Here is an 18,508-nt window from a genome sequence, read left to right as displayed (position 1 = left end):
AAATTCAAAATTTGGAAACATTTAAATTAAACACAAATCTAATTAAATATAAAAGCAATAAATGAGGGTAATCATGGTGTTAATAAAAAAAAAAAAAAAAATCTCGAAATCTAGATACGTAAAATATGAAAATACAAATTCATTTGTAAAAAATAGTTTTCAAAACGACTCACGTAAGACAATTCCTCAAAGTTTAAAGACCTACACTGCAACAAAATTGGGCTTCAATGACGTTTATGAACCGTACAAAAAGTTGAATCTTAAAAAACATAATAAAATATGAAAAACGAGCGCATATTTTTGAAAAACACGGAGGTTTTTTTAATTTTGGATTTTGGAAAAACGTAAAAAACCAAAAATATTGGGATTCCACCACACTTTAAAAATGTCATGAAAGCATCGAGACACGTTATTTGTGGGAAAAACAGAGATTTATGAAATTTTGTGCTATTTACGTTGTTTTTTGAACGTCAAGAAAAGTTAACAAATATTGGGATTTCATGACACTTAAAAAGTGTCGCATTTTTTGTAGGAAAAAAAAAAACAGAAAATTCACAGATTTTTTATTATTTATGATGTTAGTAGTAACTTTTTAGATTCCATATCTATTCTAGATATATAAAACGGACAGGTTGAAATTTTTTTCAACCTCTTTTATCCTTTTAATTTAAATATTTTCATATTTATTTTGGAAAAAATTATCCCTCAAATATTAAATTTTCTCCATATTTTCTCCCCACGCCACCCCTCAACTTATCTCTCTTATTTTTTCATCAAATTTCAAAATATTTTATTTCCAACTTCACAAATTCTACTTTTCTCAAATTAATTTTCTCTCTCCCTCGAAGGTTAGAATATGCCCTCTTTTTTCCTTCCATGTGTTTTCTCATTTAATCAATGTCCTTGTATTGTCTTATACTTTAGTTAGATTGTTTGATCTAACATTAAACTTTTAGGTTTTTTTTTCAATGCGAGGTTAATAATTGTTATTTCAAAGAATACTGTATTACCTACAATATATAAGTAATTTATTAAAAAGCTCAAGAGATGACATATTTCTAGTTTTTCTTTATTTCTTTTTTCTTTTATATATATATTATTGGTCATTCTCTTTTTCAGGGACTCAAATAAGAAATCAAAATAAAACTCTCTTTCATGCATTGTTATGTTAGGAAAACAAAAAAGGATGAAAAATTCATGAGTATGTGTTGTTTGTAGGAAAAAAAAAGCAATCGAGTAATATGTCTTAAGTTGTTTATTCTTCCTTGTATTTTATTTATGGAAAATTTTCAAATAATCGACACTTCTCAATTTTTTGGGTCACACCAACCGGTCATTAGGTAATGAGAATTATTGAAACGTCGATTTTACGAGATAAACATGGAAAATACAAAATACTTGATGAGATAAACATTGAGAGATAAAAGAGTAAAATTATATTAAAAATTATAACTATTTAACTAATTTTTATATTTTTCAATGTTAAAATAAAACTATGAAATTTCACGTGCATTGCACGAGTTTACTATCGGTAGCACGGATCCCAAACATCTTCAAACTGATGTCAAAGGTGAACAATTTTTTAGACATTCTGTAAGAATATACATGTATCAATCTCTCGTATATTTGTTTATAAATTATTTTACAATTAGTATTGATTTTATACCTGGGTTATAATTCCGAAATAATTCTTAAATATAATGGCCACTCATGTTTCTCCTTGATCTTTGAAGTCATGCTCTGAACAAATATGAGCCATTGGTATTCTTCACTTTCAGCACGAAATGGATTCTTTCACTTGCGATGCTACGCTATAGAAACCTACGCCATGCTCTAAAATTTAACGAAACTTTACAGACTTTTCGTTATTTATTATGTTTTTTCAAAGGTCATTTGTCTGTTGTAGCCTTTCAGCAACATACGCCATAGCAAAGCATCAGCAGGAAAAGGCATAGTGGCAATCACCTCCTTCGCTTCCGCAACATGTCCATGCTTAGAAAGCAAGTCAATCACACAGTGATAATGATCCATTTCCGATTCGACCCCGTATCGCGGTTTCATCTTGCTAAACAACTCTATTCCTTCTTTAACAAACCCCCCGTACTTGCAAGCGCTAAGCATGGCACCGAGAGCTACCCCGTCGGGCTTAAACCCCGATAACTCCATTTCTGCAAACCTTTCTAGCGCTTCATAAGCCTAGCCATGTAACACGAGGATGGAGATTAGAATTCTCCATGTGATTAAGTTTCTATCTCTCACTTCATCATATATTTTCAAAGCACATCCAATGCTTCCACATTTTCCATACATGTCAATTAGCAGATTTCACATAAATGTATCGCAACTGCTGAGACCGATCTTTATGATAACGCCATGAACTGAACTGCCAAGAGCAAGGTCGTTGCACTGTTTAGCACAAACGCTCAAAAGGGAGATGAATTTATAGTTGTCTGGACAGATTTGTAGCATGAGCATGCATTTGAACAGAGCTAGAACTTTGATGTAATTGCTTGTTTTAGCAGAAGCTTCAATCAAAACTACAATGTCTGGTTTCTCGAGTAGATAAGTGTCTCGTCGTATCGGCCAGCTCTATTATGATATCCCGCAATTATGTTAAAAAGCACCACAAAAGGTTGTTTGTTAGAATCAGAGACATAAGTCAGGACATCAGATATGAGACCATGTTTGGCATAGGAAGAAGCAAGAGAGCTTGATACATAATCATTCTCCTCATGGTCCATTCTTATAATCAAACAATGAATCTGACGTAATTTCGAAGCCCAAAGCATCCTCCTGATGGTCAAAATGTAAACTCATTAGGTATGTAAGAGTATATATTAGTATATTTTATATTCTTGTATTAATATTAATTTGTCATTGTCAACTTTGTACATTTGTCTATATATATATATATATGTAGATATCGTATTTGGTCCGGCTTCATTTTAGTTTTATTTTTAATTATTTAATTTTTATTTTATTAAATACTATTGGTTAACTTTATTATTAATTTTAAGATAAAGTTTAAATTACCTTAAATTAAATTTGTTTAAAGATTTCGATTTTATAAATAAGAAATTAATAATTGATTTTGTTTAGATTTGTTTAAATAAAATTTGATTTCATTAAAAGACTTTATTTTTTTTAAATGAAAAAATCTTTTTTTTTCCTAGTCAAAACCACCCACCACGTAGCTTCCTTTCCCTGATTTTCTCTTCATCTTGTTTAAACTTTCCATATTACCGTTAAATTTTGGGTATTTAAGAGAAGCAGAGAGCATGCATCAGGGGGAACTGACACACAAAGAACACAACTTGAGAACAGGGCAACACAAATCTCATAGATTTTATTCAAATTTCCTTGCGCATAACACAACTTCGAGAATTTGCCTGGGCGTCAAATCTAACTTTACTTCACTCTCATTGTGGAAATCTCCTCAAATTCCAATTCATACATGGTAAGTTCAATCATCCCACCCTATTTCGATTACATCAGTCAACTATGAAAGTTTTATTTTTTTTATTTTTTTCCCCTTTCTTTTCTCTTGTCCCCCAAGTGGATGATAAACAGGGGATGAGGAAAACATGAAATAGTGTGACGAATTATTGAGTTTTCACCCCGTTTAACAGAGAAATAGAGATTCTCCGTGATGGTCTAATGACAGTCTCAGTTCACGTCCTCTCTGTCTCTTTCCATTTCGTCTTGCATTGCTTTTTTTTTTTTATTATTATTATTAATTATTATTATTTTTAAATTGGTTTCTCCCTCTATTTTTGAATAAAAGAAAATTGATTTTTTTAAAAATAAATGTTGTTTTAAAGTTAATAAATCTAAAATCATAGGTATGTAAAGTTTGTTTTTGGAAGATTTGTTATTTAAGATTTGAAAATTCTGAATAAGATATCCTAAATAAGTTTGTTTAGATCAGATTATTTATTTTTATTATTATTATTATTTTTTTGTATAAAACGGTTTCATACGAATTTTAAAATCCAATACAAAATAAAGAGTTTTTTTTATTTAAATTTTCGTTTATAGTTTTTTTTCTTTTTTTTAAAATAAAATTAAAAAATACAAAGGTTTGTATTTTAAAAAGAGTATAATGTGTATCCTAAGACAATGTCACATTAACAATGCACTAGGGTATTGACATACATGACACAAGTTCTAGTCTTTAAATGCTTCATTTTATCGTTGTTTTTACTAAATAATTATTTTAAATAAAAGATTTCATTTAGAGTTTTTTTTAAACAAAATTCAAAAATACAAAATATGTATTTTGAAAAGGAACATAACTTATATCCCAAGGTGATGGCATGTTGGTGAGGAATTTGAGTGTCATCACTCATGTTGCAAGTTCAAGTCTTAGTATTTCTTAAAACTAAAATTATTTTTTATTTATTATTTTTTTTAAATAATTATTTCAAAAACTCCAATGACGGGAATTGGAACCTTCCAATATTCTCGAGGTGTCAAAATTTTTTTAATGGCTTTCGTGCCACTCATACCTATTAATTCATATCTTATAACAAAATGTGAATTAATATAATATGGGACATTTAAAATAAATAAAAATATTTCTTTTTTTTTACCAAATAAAATAATAGGATAATTTTTGACAAAATGTGGTACCGTTTTCGAACGGGTGTCGTAGGGTGCTAACACCTTCCCTACGCTCAGTTGACTCCCGAACCAACAATCTGTTTTCGTAGACCTTGTTTTTATTTTTAGGTTACCAATCACACCTCGTAGATGATTGGTGGCGACTCGAAACCCTTATCTCGAAAGAGACCCTTCAGGGGATGACGTCGGCCGCTCCGCGTCACGATGACGTTGCGACAGCTTGGCGACTCCACTGGGGACCTTTGAGAGTCAAGCCATTTAGTTTGTCATTTATTACCCTATTGTAATATGTTTTTGGGTCCATTTTTTGTTTGTTTTTTTCCTTCATTTAGTTGTATTATTATTTTATTTTGCATCACCATGCATCTCACACACATTCACAAGCCTCCTACCCGGCTTTACCGTTTAGGATTAGATCGGAGACTGAGTAGTGTGACCTTCGTGGAATTTCGGTTCCCGTGCAGGCGCATGAAATTCTCCACTCAAGTTGACCATAGTGCCAAAGCATATGGAAGATTTGTGGGCCATTATCCTATAGGATGCATTAGTACATAACTTCACACCATATTCATATTGCATTTTATGTGGGTTGTTCCGTGGTTCATGGCATATTGTTTTTAATAAAAAATTAGGGTTGATTTGGAGTTTTAACCATTAGGTTTTAAATGAACCACTTAAAAAAAAAGAATAAAAAATGATTTACCTTATTTCTTCCTAATTATTTGTTTAAGTTTTGGATAGAAGTGTTGCCTTTCAAAGGGGTTATAAATGTCCCTGTTGTAGGCACATAAACACTTTCAAACTTATTTACTCACTTAGGAGTTCGGCTTTATAACCCTAGAATTTAATTTTATGTACATATTTATGTTTCTCTCTCTTAGGGTGAATTAGAGTCTACCATTACATTTGCATGCATTTGGAATGTATTAATGATTGCATGAAGTATTTATTATATTCTTGGGGCAGTTTGTAGCATATTTAGATAATTTTTTTTTCTCCTCCAAAGAAAATAAAATTAAAAAACTTATCCTGCTCATGCATCATTCTGCATGTCCATATCATAAATTAAAAAAAATATATCTATCTTTTGTATGCATCATTTTACATGTCTATATCATAAATTAAAATTTATCGTTCTAATGCATCATTCATATGTCTAAATATATATATTAAAAAAAAGGAAGCAATATTTTCGCAGGCATTGTTTCGCATAATTCCCCTAATTGGTGATCCAACATTTGTATCTCATCGTCTCATGCATATCAATTTCTATCTTAAAAAATCAAAATCTGTGCATTCTCCATTACATTATAATTAATACGAACTCTTAGAAAAAATAGCTCAAGAACCACATATTTACTATTCTTTATATACAAGGTACATAATGCAGCATAACATGGAAGAATTTAACGCTGAGCTAAACAAACTTAGAATAGAAATCCACGAACGGGTCATGGAAGAATTGAATACTGAGCTAAGGAAAATAAGAGGCGAGATTCAACAACAGGTCATGGAGGTGCAGAATGTAGAGCTAAAGAAGATGAGACAAGACATTGATAAGATTCAGGGACAAATCACAGAAATTTTCAATATCTTAAAAAATATTGTTGGGGGCATTTCTCAACCTAACAATTTAGTCGAACCTCATAATAATTCATCACCTAAGGTGAACTCACCTCCTTGTCAGTCAATAGAGGGCTTCCCTCAGCATAATTCATCACATGAAGCTCAGCTTTCCAAGAAAGGCCAACAAGCTCCTACAATATGTCAGGTTGAATTTACACTCCATAATGGACAAACATCAAAGGCCATTCACTCAAATATTTTAAAAGGTAAAGAAAAAGAAAATGTTACCAATGGAAATGTTGAAGAAACTGCAGGGAAAGAATATGCTCAAAGATGGGGAGAAGTAACAGAACAGCTGCCAGTGCCTTTAATTTATAAAGACCCACGTCCTGAAATGAATAGAAGCTTTACTAAAGGGAAAAATAAAGTCCAGGCAGTAATCTCGAAGCGCAAATGGAGGCACCAACAAGGATCTGCGATATACAATCCATCTACAGTACCCATAAACTCATTGACTCTGCATAATGGTCCACATGCAAGATTTTCAGCATTACCTGACAATCATAATAGTCGGAAGCAACTAAAGCAAGACAACTTTCATCCGATCCCAATATCTTATACCGAGTTGTTATCTCAATTATTTCAATGTAATCTATTAGCTCCAGTACCTGTAGAGCCATTACGACCACCTTATTCAAAGTGGTATGACCCGCAAGTCCGCTGTGATTACCATGCAGGAGCTGTAGGTCATTCAACTGATAACTGTACTTCACTAAAGCATAAAGTTCAGGTTCTAATGAAGGCGGGATGACTAAAGTTTTCAAAGGAAGATGGTTCACACATGAAGCACTAGAATCATAAGTTCACGAGACTATGGAAATCAATGTGGATTTAATATTTTCCCACTATCAATAAAGTCTATTTCTTATTTGAAGTCATCTTTGAGATTGCTTGCTAGTGTTAAAACGACAATGAAGCTTTAGTCACCCATGATTTAGCTAAGTACTTGTAAAAAAGAATGTGAGTATGTGGAAATTGAGCTATTTTTCTTAAAAAAAAAATCAAAGTCATACATTCACTCATGCATCACTCATATCATATCATTGGTGGAAAAAAATAGTTTTCTTTGAAAATGCTCTCAATAAAAACTACATGATTTGAGATTTTCAATGATATTTTTTTATATGGTCTACTCTTATAAGTCTTGTTAGTGGAGACCTTAGCAAGAATCATAAACCAACCATAGTAAGTCACTTGGAGGAAACAAAACAAAAAAAAAATAAATAAATAAAGGTGAAAAACGGAAATAAAAAATAAAAAAAATGAAAAATCAAAGTTTTCAACGAGATATAATTTTTTTCAAAACTCAAGCTTTGTTCTCGGGCTAAATCTTAACCCAAAGCAGCTTTATGTTAGCCTTCGTATTTCTTCTCATGTGCAAACCAGTAAACCATCATACTAGGGCAATGATGCCTTTTTCAGGTGAGAATCCAAAATTACTCACCCCCTATAAAATCTTGAGTTTAGTCTGTTTTAAACCTAATCTACCTTGAGCCTAGCCTATCGATATATGATAAATAAGATCAACATTGAGAGTTGACCATTTACTGCAAAAGATCCTTTGCTCTGTTCGTCACATACAATTTTATCCAATTCACCATAAAAGCTTTTTACTAAGCCTGCCACATCTAATTGCGTGGCAAATGTAAAAATTATCCTCCTATTGTTGCCCTGAGAACTTTGAAAGTAATAAAATAACATTGGGCTCTTATGATTGACCGCTTCATGAATTTGTACTTGAAGTTGCTCAAAATTATTCTCCTATCTTAATCCTTCGTCTACTTTCTTCTTTTGAGTAAAAAATGATTCCAAGACCGAGGATAGTGATTTTGAGAATTGGGAAGTTAGCGACCTGACAAATAGTCTCAAGATCTCAGTCTCCTTTGATGAGTTTCGTCTGAGAGCAATTTTTACTGGAGCAGTAGCAAAGACATAATTTGGAACAGCAGTAGAGGCGACTACGCATTTTTATACATGATTGCACCCTATTTTAGTTCAATGACTGGGATGATCAACAGAAATCTACAACAACAATTTCAAAGGCTTCAAGGTCTTCTTTGCAAATCTCCACACTAGGGCAAATTTGATCATTACTATATTGAGGCAAAAGCCGTTATCTGCTAAAATATTGGGACAAAACTATTATTTGCAAGCTGGGGCAGGGTCATGAGACAAAGGCCATCTTCAGACTGAGGAGATCTCATTTCTCTCGCATGACATCTTTCAATTTTGAAGGTCCTTCACTGCACAAAGTGGGCTGTTATACAACATTCCATAAAGAACTTCATTTTGAACTTGAAGGCTAAAAGGAGCAGTCATTTACATTCAATAAGTAGACTGCAACAATATTACCGTGAAAAATGGCACTTCAGAGCTAAGGCTAAAAAGATCTTTACCTTCAAAGTAGACCACAAAAACATTTCTGTGAAGAATAACATGTGGTTAGAAAGATGATTTCATCAAATTTCTCCAGCTAAGCTCAAAGAAGGAGTGAGGTACATGAGATAAACTCTTGGGGAGTTACGCAACCAATTCTCAAAATTATTTGTCCAAAGAAATTGGGTCATTTCTACTCTTCTATTCATTTGATCCTACTCTAATCTCTCACCAAAGCTCTTAAAAATATATTTCAATCTCTTATTGTTCCAGAGATTTGACAAAATATCCATGAATTCTTGGTTTCCTTTTCTTTAAAAAGGAAGCCTGCTAACTTTTATTCATTGTCAAGCTTTGTTGCAAAATCATGATTTCTATCCTACATTACTCCTAATGTTAAATTCATTTTTTTTGTAACCGATCTTTTTCTTGTCAATTATAAGGTTGAGTTTATGAAGCAGTTTAATCAAACAAGATGTACAATGCTATGAGTTACCTTTGATTGTTCTCTAAATTGGCACATGAGATACATATACAAAATCATCCTCGCCAAACCTGATATGGTTGAGAAATTACCCTTATGTGTATATCTTTTATCAGGTTAAGGCATTCATAAAAAAAGGAACAAAAGAAAAAGAAAAATGAAAAATGAAAAAGAGTTGGCTGGTTTCCTCCATGTTGACATTACCTTTTCTCATTTGATTCTTTGCTAAATCATTGCTAATAAGAAGGATGAGAGTATACAGAAAAGTAATATCTTTGCAAAATATGGAAAAACTTCTTGTTCTCTCAACCATATTTTCACAAATCATGCATTCACATCACTTGCATACATATTCTTCAAAAAAAAAAAAGTTTTCATATCATGGTTAGATTATGAAAATTTAAGTATCATGCATTGTGCATTCATAATCACATTTCATTCTCAAAACAAAAATTAGTATCATGCATACATGTTTCATTCTAGCTTTCAATAAGCATATACATGATGGCATCATGCATTGAATATCAAATTCATTGGTTAAGCTAAATAAAAAACAGATCATATGCTGTCACACCTTTTCAAGTGATAAAAATAAATGCAAAATAAAATGGAGCATTATTCACGACATTGGGGCAATACACATTTGTAGATGCACCCATCTATCATAAGATAGTCGCATTAGAGGTCGCGCAACAGCTTCCCAAGGAGAGTTAGAGCTAGTTGATAGGCCACACTCAATTGTCAGCGACAGGGTACCCAATATTCATTAGCTACTTCTGGCAGGAGCTCTTTATACAAGGGGATGCAATTTAATATAAGTACAGTTTTCCACCACATCCATTCCTATCCCATACTTTATGATCTTTAGGCATTCTAGTCGTTGACTCCTCACGTCGCTACGGGCGTTTCTAGGACCGACCAGCGCCTCACCTGCACAGGTACCTTCGTAGTGTAGTATTGGTTTGTTAGAATGAATTGGATTGTCTAACCTCTCGCTCGGATGTCAGACTCCCGCTACGATGCCATTGGAAGTTCCCATTAGCATGAACACGTGGTTTTTGTTAGTCTTATTGTCATGTGTCAAAGTGCATATCTCATGCACTTAGCTTTTAGGAGGATATTCCAAGTCCTAGTAAATCAAATAACTGCAATTTTTTTTTGAGAAATTGCATTTTAATCTGTTGGAGCTAGTTTTCTAGCTCACACGTGTCATTAAGTTTGTGAAGTCAAGTTTTATCACCTAGGTATTTCGACTGTCTTTCGAGCCGGTGCCGTTATGACCGATTCGACCAAGATTTCCTTTGGTCCCATTCCCATTCTTTGTTTGAACTGACCTAGATGTGTCTCGCTTAGCCTCATATTCCGACAAACTCCACGATAGCATGTCGTGATTCAAGCTTACCTTAAATGGCCGTTGAGGCCTTATTAGGAATCCTGTCAGAGACCCTGCCTATATATAGAAACCATTTGCCTCTATCAAAGCTACGCAAACACTGTATTTTCTCTCTAATACAACTCGGATTCTTCCTGACTTGGCGTCGGAGTGTTTTCTCTTACCGGTATCCTGCTCAGAAAAATTCAGCTCATCCTCAAGGTCATAATTTCGCCCAAGCCGAGCTTGTAAGCTTGGTAATTTTTTATGATAAAATATTTATCTTTGGTTAAATCGAACCCGATTCAAGTCGAGGTCGAAGCCTGTTGTTAAAGCCAGGTCCGTCGCATTTTATTATTCGGTTAAATCGAACCCGATCCAAGTCGAGGTCGAAGCCTATTGTTAAAGCCAGGTCCATTGAATTATCATTTGGTTAAATTGAACCCGATTCAAGTCGAGGTCGAAGCCTGTTGTTAAAGCCAGGTCCGTTACATTTTATCATTCGGTTAAATCGAACCCGATCCAAGTCGAGGTCGAAGCCTGTTGTTAAAGCCAGGTCCGTTGCATTTTATCATTCGGTTAAATCGAACCCGATCCAAGTTGAGGTCGAAGCCTGTTGTTAAAGCCAAGTCCATTACATTATATCTTTCGGTTAAATCGAACCCGATCCAAGTCGAGGTCGAAGCCTGTTGTTAAAGTCAGGTCCATTGCATCTTATTATTTGGTTAAATCGAACCCGATCCAAGTCGAGGTCGAAGCCTGTTGTTAAAGCCAGGTCCATTGCATTATCATCCGGTTAAATCGAACCCGATCCAAGTCGAGGTCGAAGCCTGTTGTTAAAGCCAGGTCCGTTGCATTTTATTTTTCGGTTAAATCGAACCCGATCCAAGTCGAGGTCGAAGCCTGTTGTTAAAGCCAGGTCCGTCGCATTTTATCATTTGGTTAAATCTAACCCGATCCAAGTCGAGGTGGAAGCCTGTTGTTATAGCCAGGTCCATTGCATTATCTTTCGGTTAAATCGTACCCGATCTAAGTCGAGGTCGAAGCCTGTTGTTAAAGCCAGGTCCGTTACATTTTATCATTTGGTTAAATCGAACCTGATCCAAGTCGAGGTCGAAGCCTGTTGTTAAAGCCAGGTCCATTGCATTTTATCATTTGGTTAAATCGAACCCGATCCAAGTCAAGGTCGAAGCCTGTGTTATAGCCAGGTCCATTGAATTATCATCCGGTTAAATCGAACCCGATCCAAGTCGAGGTCGAAGCCTGTTGTTAAAGCCAGGTCCGTTGCATTTTATCTTTCGGTTAAATCTAACCCGATCCAAGTCGAGGTCGAAGCCTGTTGTTAAAGCCAGGTCCATTGCATTTAATCATTTGGTTAAATCGAATCCGATCCAAGTCGAGGTCGAAGCCTGTGTCAAGCCAGGTCCATCGCACTTATCATGTCAATTAAATCAAAACTCGATCCAAGATCGAGGTTAAGTCTTGTATCAATTACGAGGTTCTTTGCATGTCGGGATCCCGCCTAGTGTCCAGCTGCGTCCATCTCTATCTTGTCTTGGCTGAATAAAATTTTTGCCTTCCCAAATACTTTGTCTTTTGCCTTTGTCTACTCTTTTAGTTATGCAAGGATACACGAAGGGGGGCAAGCTGTAGATACCGTATTTGGTCCGGCTTCATTTTAGTTTTATTTTTAATTATTTAATTTTTATTTTATTAAATACTATAGGTTAACTTTATTATTAATTTTAAGATAAAGTTTAAATTACCTTAAATTAAATTTGTTTAAAGATTTCGATTTTATAAATAAGAAATTAATAATTGATTTTGTTTAGATTTGTTTAAATAAAATTTGATTTTAATAAAAGATTTTATTTTTTTTAAATGAAAAAATCTTTTTTTTTCCTAGTCAAAACCACCCACCACGTAGCTTCCTTTCCCTGATTTTCTCTTCATCTTGTTTAAACTTTCCATATTACCGTTAAATTTTTGGTATTTAAGAGGAGCAGAGAGCATGCATCAGGGGGAACTGACACAAAAGAACGCAACTTGAGAACATGGCAACACAAATCTCATAGAAATTCGCTTTATTCAAATTTCCTTGCACATAACACAACTTCGAGAATTTGCCTGGGCGTCAAATCTAACTTTACTTCACTCTCATTGTGGAAATCTCCTCAAATTCCAATTCATACATGGTAAGTTCAATCATCCCACCCTATTTCGATTACATCAGTCAACTATGAAAGTTTTATTTATTTTTATTTTTTTTCCCCTTTCTTTTCTCTTGTCCCCCAAGTGGATGATAAACAGGGGATGGGGAAAGCATGAAATAGTGGGACGAATTATTGAGTTTTCACCCCGTTTAACAGAGAAATAGAGATTCTCCGTGATGGTCTAATGACAGTCTCAGTTCACGTCCTCTCTGTCTCTTTCCATTTCGTCTTGCATTGCCTTTTTTTTTAATTATTATTATTAATTATTTTTTATTATTATTATTTTTAAATTGGTTTCTCCCTCTATTTTTGAATAAAAGAAAATTGATTTTTTTAAAAATAAATGTTGTTTTAAAGTTAATAAATCTAAAATCATAGATATGTAAAGTTTGTTTTTGGAAGATTTGTTATTTAAGATTTGAAAATTCTGAATAAGATATCCTAAATAAGTTTGTTTAGATCAGATTATTTATTTTTATTATTATTATTATTTTTTTGTATAAAACGGTTTCATACGAATTTTAAAATCCAATACAAAATAAAGAGTTTTTTTTTATTTAAATTTTCGTTTATAGTTTTTTTCTTTTTTTTTAAAATAAAATTAAAAAATACAAAGGTTTGTATTTTAAAAAGAGTATAATGTGTATCCTAAGACAATGTCACATTGACAATGCACTAGGGTATTGACATACATGACACAAGTTCTAGTCTTAAAATGCTTCATTTTATCGCTGTTTTTACTAAATAATTATTTTAAATAAAAGATTTCATTTAGAGTTTTTTTTTTTAAAAATTCAAAAATATAAAATATGTATTTTGAAAAGGAACATAACTTATATCCCAAGGTGGTGGCATGTTGGTGAGGCATTTGAGTGTCATCACTCATGTTGCAAGTTCAAGTCTTAGTATTTCCTAAAATTAAAATTATTTTTTATTTATTATTTTTTTAAATAATTATTTCAAAAACTCCAATGACGGGAATTGGAACCTTCCAATATTCTCGAGGTGTCAAAATTTTTTTAATGGCTTTCGTGCCACTCATACCTATTAATTCATATCTTATAACAAAATGTGAATTAATATAATATGAGACATTTAAAATAAATAAAAATATTTCTTTTTTTTTTTTACCAAATAAAATAATAGGATAATTTTTGACAAAATATGGTACCATTTTCGAACGGGTGTCGTAGGGTGCTAACACCTTCCCTCCATTAGGGTTTTGTGCCCATTAGGGTTTTGTAGGGTTTTTGTTCATTGCTATCCAACACCACCACCGCTGCCGCCGCCGCCGCCGACCACTGCCGCCGTTTGCTGATTTGCCAGTTATTTTTCCAATTGCTATTCGTGGGTTTCGTCTCGCCGTCCTTCGCACCTTCGTCGCGGTGTGCTTCCGTGACCGCCAATCGCCTTTACTCCTCTGGTTGTCGTGGGGGAGCGCTTGGGGTTTTTGGTTCAGAAAATACCTAATCCGGTTTAGTTCCAACCGTTTGAATCATCTGTTTTGTTTGGTTCGAGTGGTTTGGTCTGGTTCTGTCGTTTTGTTCAAATAAGTTCACTTGTTTGTTATGGCTGAGAAGAAATCAATCGTAACTTCTGAGGTCATCCCAATGATATCAAAAATCACAGAACACAAGTTGAATGGATCAAACTATTCTTCATGGAAAATCAATATTCGTTTTTTTTTGCGAAGTATTGATATGGACGATCACATAACTGAGGATCCGCCTAAGGATGAGAGCAAGAAAGCTTGGTTGTGGGATGATGCATCACTGGTTCTGCAGATCAAGAATTCGATCGAGGGTGACATTATTGGCTTGGTCAATGAATGTGAGTATGTTAAAGAGTTACCTAAATATTTAGAATTCCTTTATTCTGGAAAAGGAAATGTTAGTCGAATATTTGAAATCTGCAAGTGCTTCTACCAACTTGAGTTTGGTGACCAATCTCTTACAAATTACTTTATGGAACACAAACGAATTTACGTAGAGTTTATTGCATTACTCCCAGATAGTAATGATGCAAAAGTTCGACTTGCCCAACACGAACAACTAGCAGTTATCAGTTTTCTTCTTGGTCTTCCACCTAGATTTTATGTGGCGAAAGACCAATTACTCTCTGGTTCGGAAATTCCAGCTTTAGAGGAGGCATGCACTCGAGTACTTCGATTTGAGAAGTCACAACCCGTTTTGTCATCTCAGTCTAATAGTGTTTTGGTTGAACGTAGTACAAATGCAAACAGAGGTAATACCTACCAAGGGAATTCCACGACTTCGAACGCTCAACGTTCTAGTGCTCCAAAGTCAAATTCAGGAGATATTATTTTTTGCAATTATTGCTAAAGAATATTTTTCTGGAGCTCTTGGCTCTTATTTGAGTGAATATGGTATTCTTCACCAATCCTCTTGTGTCGATACTCCGTTTCAAAATGGAGTTGCAGAAAGAAAAAATAGACATCTTCTCGAAACAGCAAGGGCCTTAATGTTTCAAATGCATGTTCCAAAATATTTTTGGGCCGATGCTATTTCGATGGCTTGCTTTCTGATTAATCGCATGCCTTCATCAGTTCTTAAGGGTGAAAAACCTTATCGTACTCTATATCCTATGCAACCTTTATTTCCTATTAAACCTAAAATATTTGGTTGCACCTGTTTTGTTCGTGATGTTCGCCCTCAGCTCACCAAATTGGACCCTAAGTCCTTGAAATGCGTTTTCCTTGGTTATTCTCGTGTTCAAAAAGGGTATCGATGTTATTGTCCTGATCTCAATAGATATCTTGTCTCTCCTGACGTTACATTCTTTGAAAATACTCCTTTTTCATCATCTTTGAGTACCAGTCAGGGGGAGAGTTCACAAGAAGATGATGACTTTCTTGTATATTTCATTGTCTCTCCTTCCACTGAAGAGCTTCCTAGCAATACATCTTCCTATGTGCCTGATCCTTCTCTTCCCATCATTACTTAAGTTTATTCTCGTCGGCAACCTCCTACGGACTCATGCCCTATACCAGCAGCTTCTTCGCCCGAGGATCCAAGAATAAGTGATGACCTTCCAATTGCTCTTAGAAAAGGTAAGCGTAAATGTATTTATCCTGTTTCTTCTTTTGTCTCATATAACCATTTGTCCTCACCTACTTGTTCGTTTCTTGCATCCCTTGAGTCTGTATCTGTTCCTAAAACTGTTCATGAAGCTTTGTCTCATCCTGGTTGGCGGGCTGCTATGTTGGAGGAAATGACTGCCTTAGATGACAATGGTACTTGAGATTTAGTGTCTCTTCCTGCAGAAAAAAACCTATCGGTTGTAAATGGGTGTTTGCTGTTAAAATTCATCCTGATGGATCCATTGCCCGTTGAAAGCTCGCCTTGTTGCTAAAGGGTACGCGCAGACTTATGGAATTGATTATAGTGATACTTTTTCTCCGGTTGCTAAATTGACTTCTGTTAGGTTATTCATTTCCTTGGCATCTATTCACCATTGGCCGTTACATTAGCTTGATATTAAAAATGCCTTCCTCCATGGTGATCTTCAAGAGGAAGTGTATATGGAGCAACCACCAGATTTTGTTGCTCAGAGGAGAATGGAAAGGTATGTCGTCTTCGTAAATCCTTGTATGGGTTGAAACAAAGTCCACGAGCATGGTTTGGAAAATTCAGTCAGGTGGTTGAGAACTTTGGAATGAAGAAGAGTAAGTCGGACCATTTTGTCTTCTATAAACAAACTGAGTCTGGTGTTATCTTACTGGTTGTATATGTTGATGATATTGTGATTACTGGTAATGATTCATCAGGCATCCTATCACTCAAAACTTTCTTTCATAGTCAATTTCATAAGAAGGATTTGGGAGTGCTGAAATATTTCTTAGGAATTGAGGTAATAAGGAGCAAGAAGGGGATTCTCTTATCACAGAGGAAATATGTACTTGACCTGTTAACTGAAATAGGAAAGTTAGCTGCTAAGCCACGTAGTACCCCAATGATACCTAATTTACAACTTACAAAGGAAGGAGAGTTGTTGAAAGATCCTGAGAAGTATAGGAGATTAGTAGGGAAGTTGAATTATCTTACGGTTACGATGCCAGGCATAGCTTATCCAGTTAGTATTATGAGTCAGTTTATGAGTTATCCTACGACTGACCATTGGATCGCATTGGAACATATTTTATGTTATTTGAAAGGTGCTCCTGGACGTGGTTTGTTATATAAAGATCATGGTCATCTTAATATTGAATGTTTTTCAGATGCTGATTGGGCAGGTTCTAAAGAAGATAGAAGATCAACCTCAGGATATTGTGTATTTGTCGGAGGTAATTTAGTTTCTTGGAAAAGTAAGAAACAAAACGTGGTGTCGCGTTCGAGTGCTGAATCAGAATATAGAGCTATGGCACAGTCGGTGTGTGAATTAGTATGGATACATCAGCTTCTGACTGAATTGGGATTTGGCATCACCACTCCAATAAAACTTTGGTGTGATAATCAAGCAGCTATTCATATTGCATCTAATCTAGTATTTCATTAACGAACCAAACACATTGAAGTTGATTGTCATTATGTGCGTGAGAAAATACAGCAAGGATTGGTGGCTACAGGGTATGTGAAGACTGGAGAGCAGCTAGGAGATATCTTTACTAAAACATTGAATGGAGCACGAATAGATTATTTGTCTAACAAGTTGAGCATGATTAACATATATGCACCAACTTGAGGGGGAATGTTAGAGTATATATTAGTATATTTTATATTATTATATCAATATTAATTTGTCATTTACCTTTTTCTTATAGGATTAGGTCAACCTTGTATATTTGTTTATATATATTAGACTTTAATAATGAGAATACATTACATTGGATTCTCTCCAACCTTAGTCTCTACAAGGTCGATAACCCAAATGGAGCATTTCCAGCAGTAAACACATAGAAGAAGTGTAGTAATCAGTTGAGTAACTGAAAATCAAAGTGTTCCAAGAAATCAAATTCTTCTCAGCTATCTCATCAAAGCAGTAACGAGCTTCCTCCATTTTTCTAAACTTAGCATATGTGCCCACAAGTACATCAGACTCCAAAGCAAAACGAATTATTTTCAAATGAAAATATTCTCCATAAATGGAACTTCCCAAACAATTACAAGAGTAGACAGCGTTTACAAATGATGTCTGGGTAAGAATTAGCCCATCCACCGACATACTGTAAAAGAGTTGTAATGCTATTTCAGGTTTCTTGACTTTTCCCCCCGCCCCAATGACTGAATTATATGTCACAACATCCCGTATAGGCACCTCATCAAACAGTTTCACAGCTAAGAATAAGCCTCCACATTGTAAATACATGTTCACTAGAGAATTTACCACTAGAACTTCATAATAAAACCCAATTTTAATCACAATACCATGTAACCGTTGCCCAAATTTCAAGTCCTCTTCACAAGAAAAACAAGACAAAACAGCCATAAAAGAGAACTTGGACAGTCCCATCGTCCCTTCAGACATGAGCTCACAAAACAGAGGCTAACATTCTTCCACGAGTTGATTACGACCAAATAATGACAATATCAAATTCCATGTCACCAAACTTCTCCAATTCATATCTCCAAAAGCCCGCAGAGCTTCCTCAAATCATCCATGCCTGCCGTACAGCCACATCAAGGTGTTCCCACAATAGCACCAGCATCAAACAGTCCATTTTTAACCGATAACGCCTACAATTGGACACCCGACCAAAAATCCAATAACTCAGCCGACAGTAACCCGCCAAATGTGAATTGCGTTGGCAAAAAACCCAAATCTTTCATCTCCGAAAGTATACACCACGCTACATTT

The 18,508-nt window shown here is 34.6% G+C and overlaps 1 protein-coding gene across 1 annotated transcript; it reads right to left on the bottom strand.

The window, feature by feature from the left end:
- Window positions 1–17,554: 17,554 nt before the first annotated feature.
- LOC111004797 (pentatricopeptide repeat-containing protein At3g58590-like) lies at window positions 17,555–18,163 on the bottom strand. The gene has a single exon (XM_088126916.1). It carries the CDS (start codon window positions 18,161–18,163, stop codon window positions 17,555–17,557), a length of 609 nt encoding a protein of 202 aa, XP_087983042.1.
- Window positions 18,164–18,508: the final 345 nt, after the last annotated feature.

The sequence above is a fragment of the Momordica charantia genome, assembly GCF_013281855.1.
Source record: "Momordica charantia cultivar OHB3-1 chromosome 8 unlocalized genomic scaffold, Mcharantia_2.0 BLBB01000008.1, whole genome shotgun sequence".
NCBI classification, from domain to species: domain Eukaryota; kingdom Viridiplantae; phylum Streptophyta; class Magnoliopsida; order Cucurbitales; family Cucurbitaceae; genus Momordica; species Momordica charantia.
Note: the sequence above shows the minus strand (reverse complement) of the source record. Positions and strands in the feature narration are given on the sequence as shown.

What these genes read in the sequence shown, in the direction of transcription:
- LOC111004797 (XM_088126916.1), bottom strand. Translation starts at nt 18,163, where the DNA reads ATGGGACTGTCCAAGTTCTCTTTTATGGCTGTTTTGTCTTGTTTTTCT.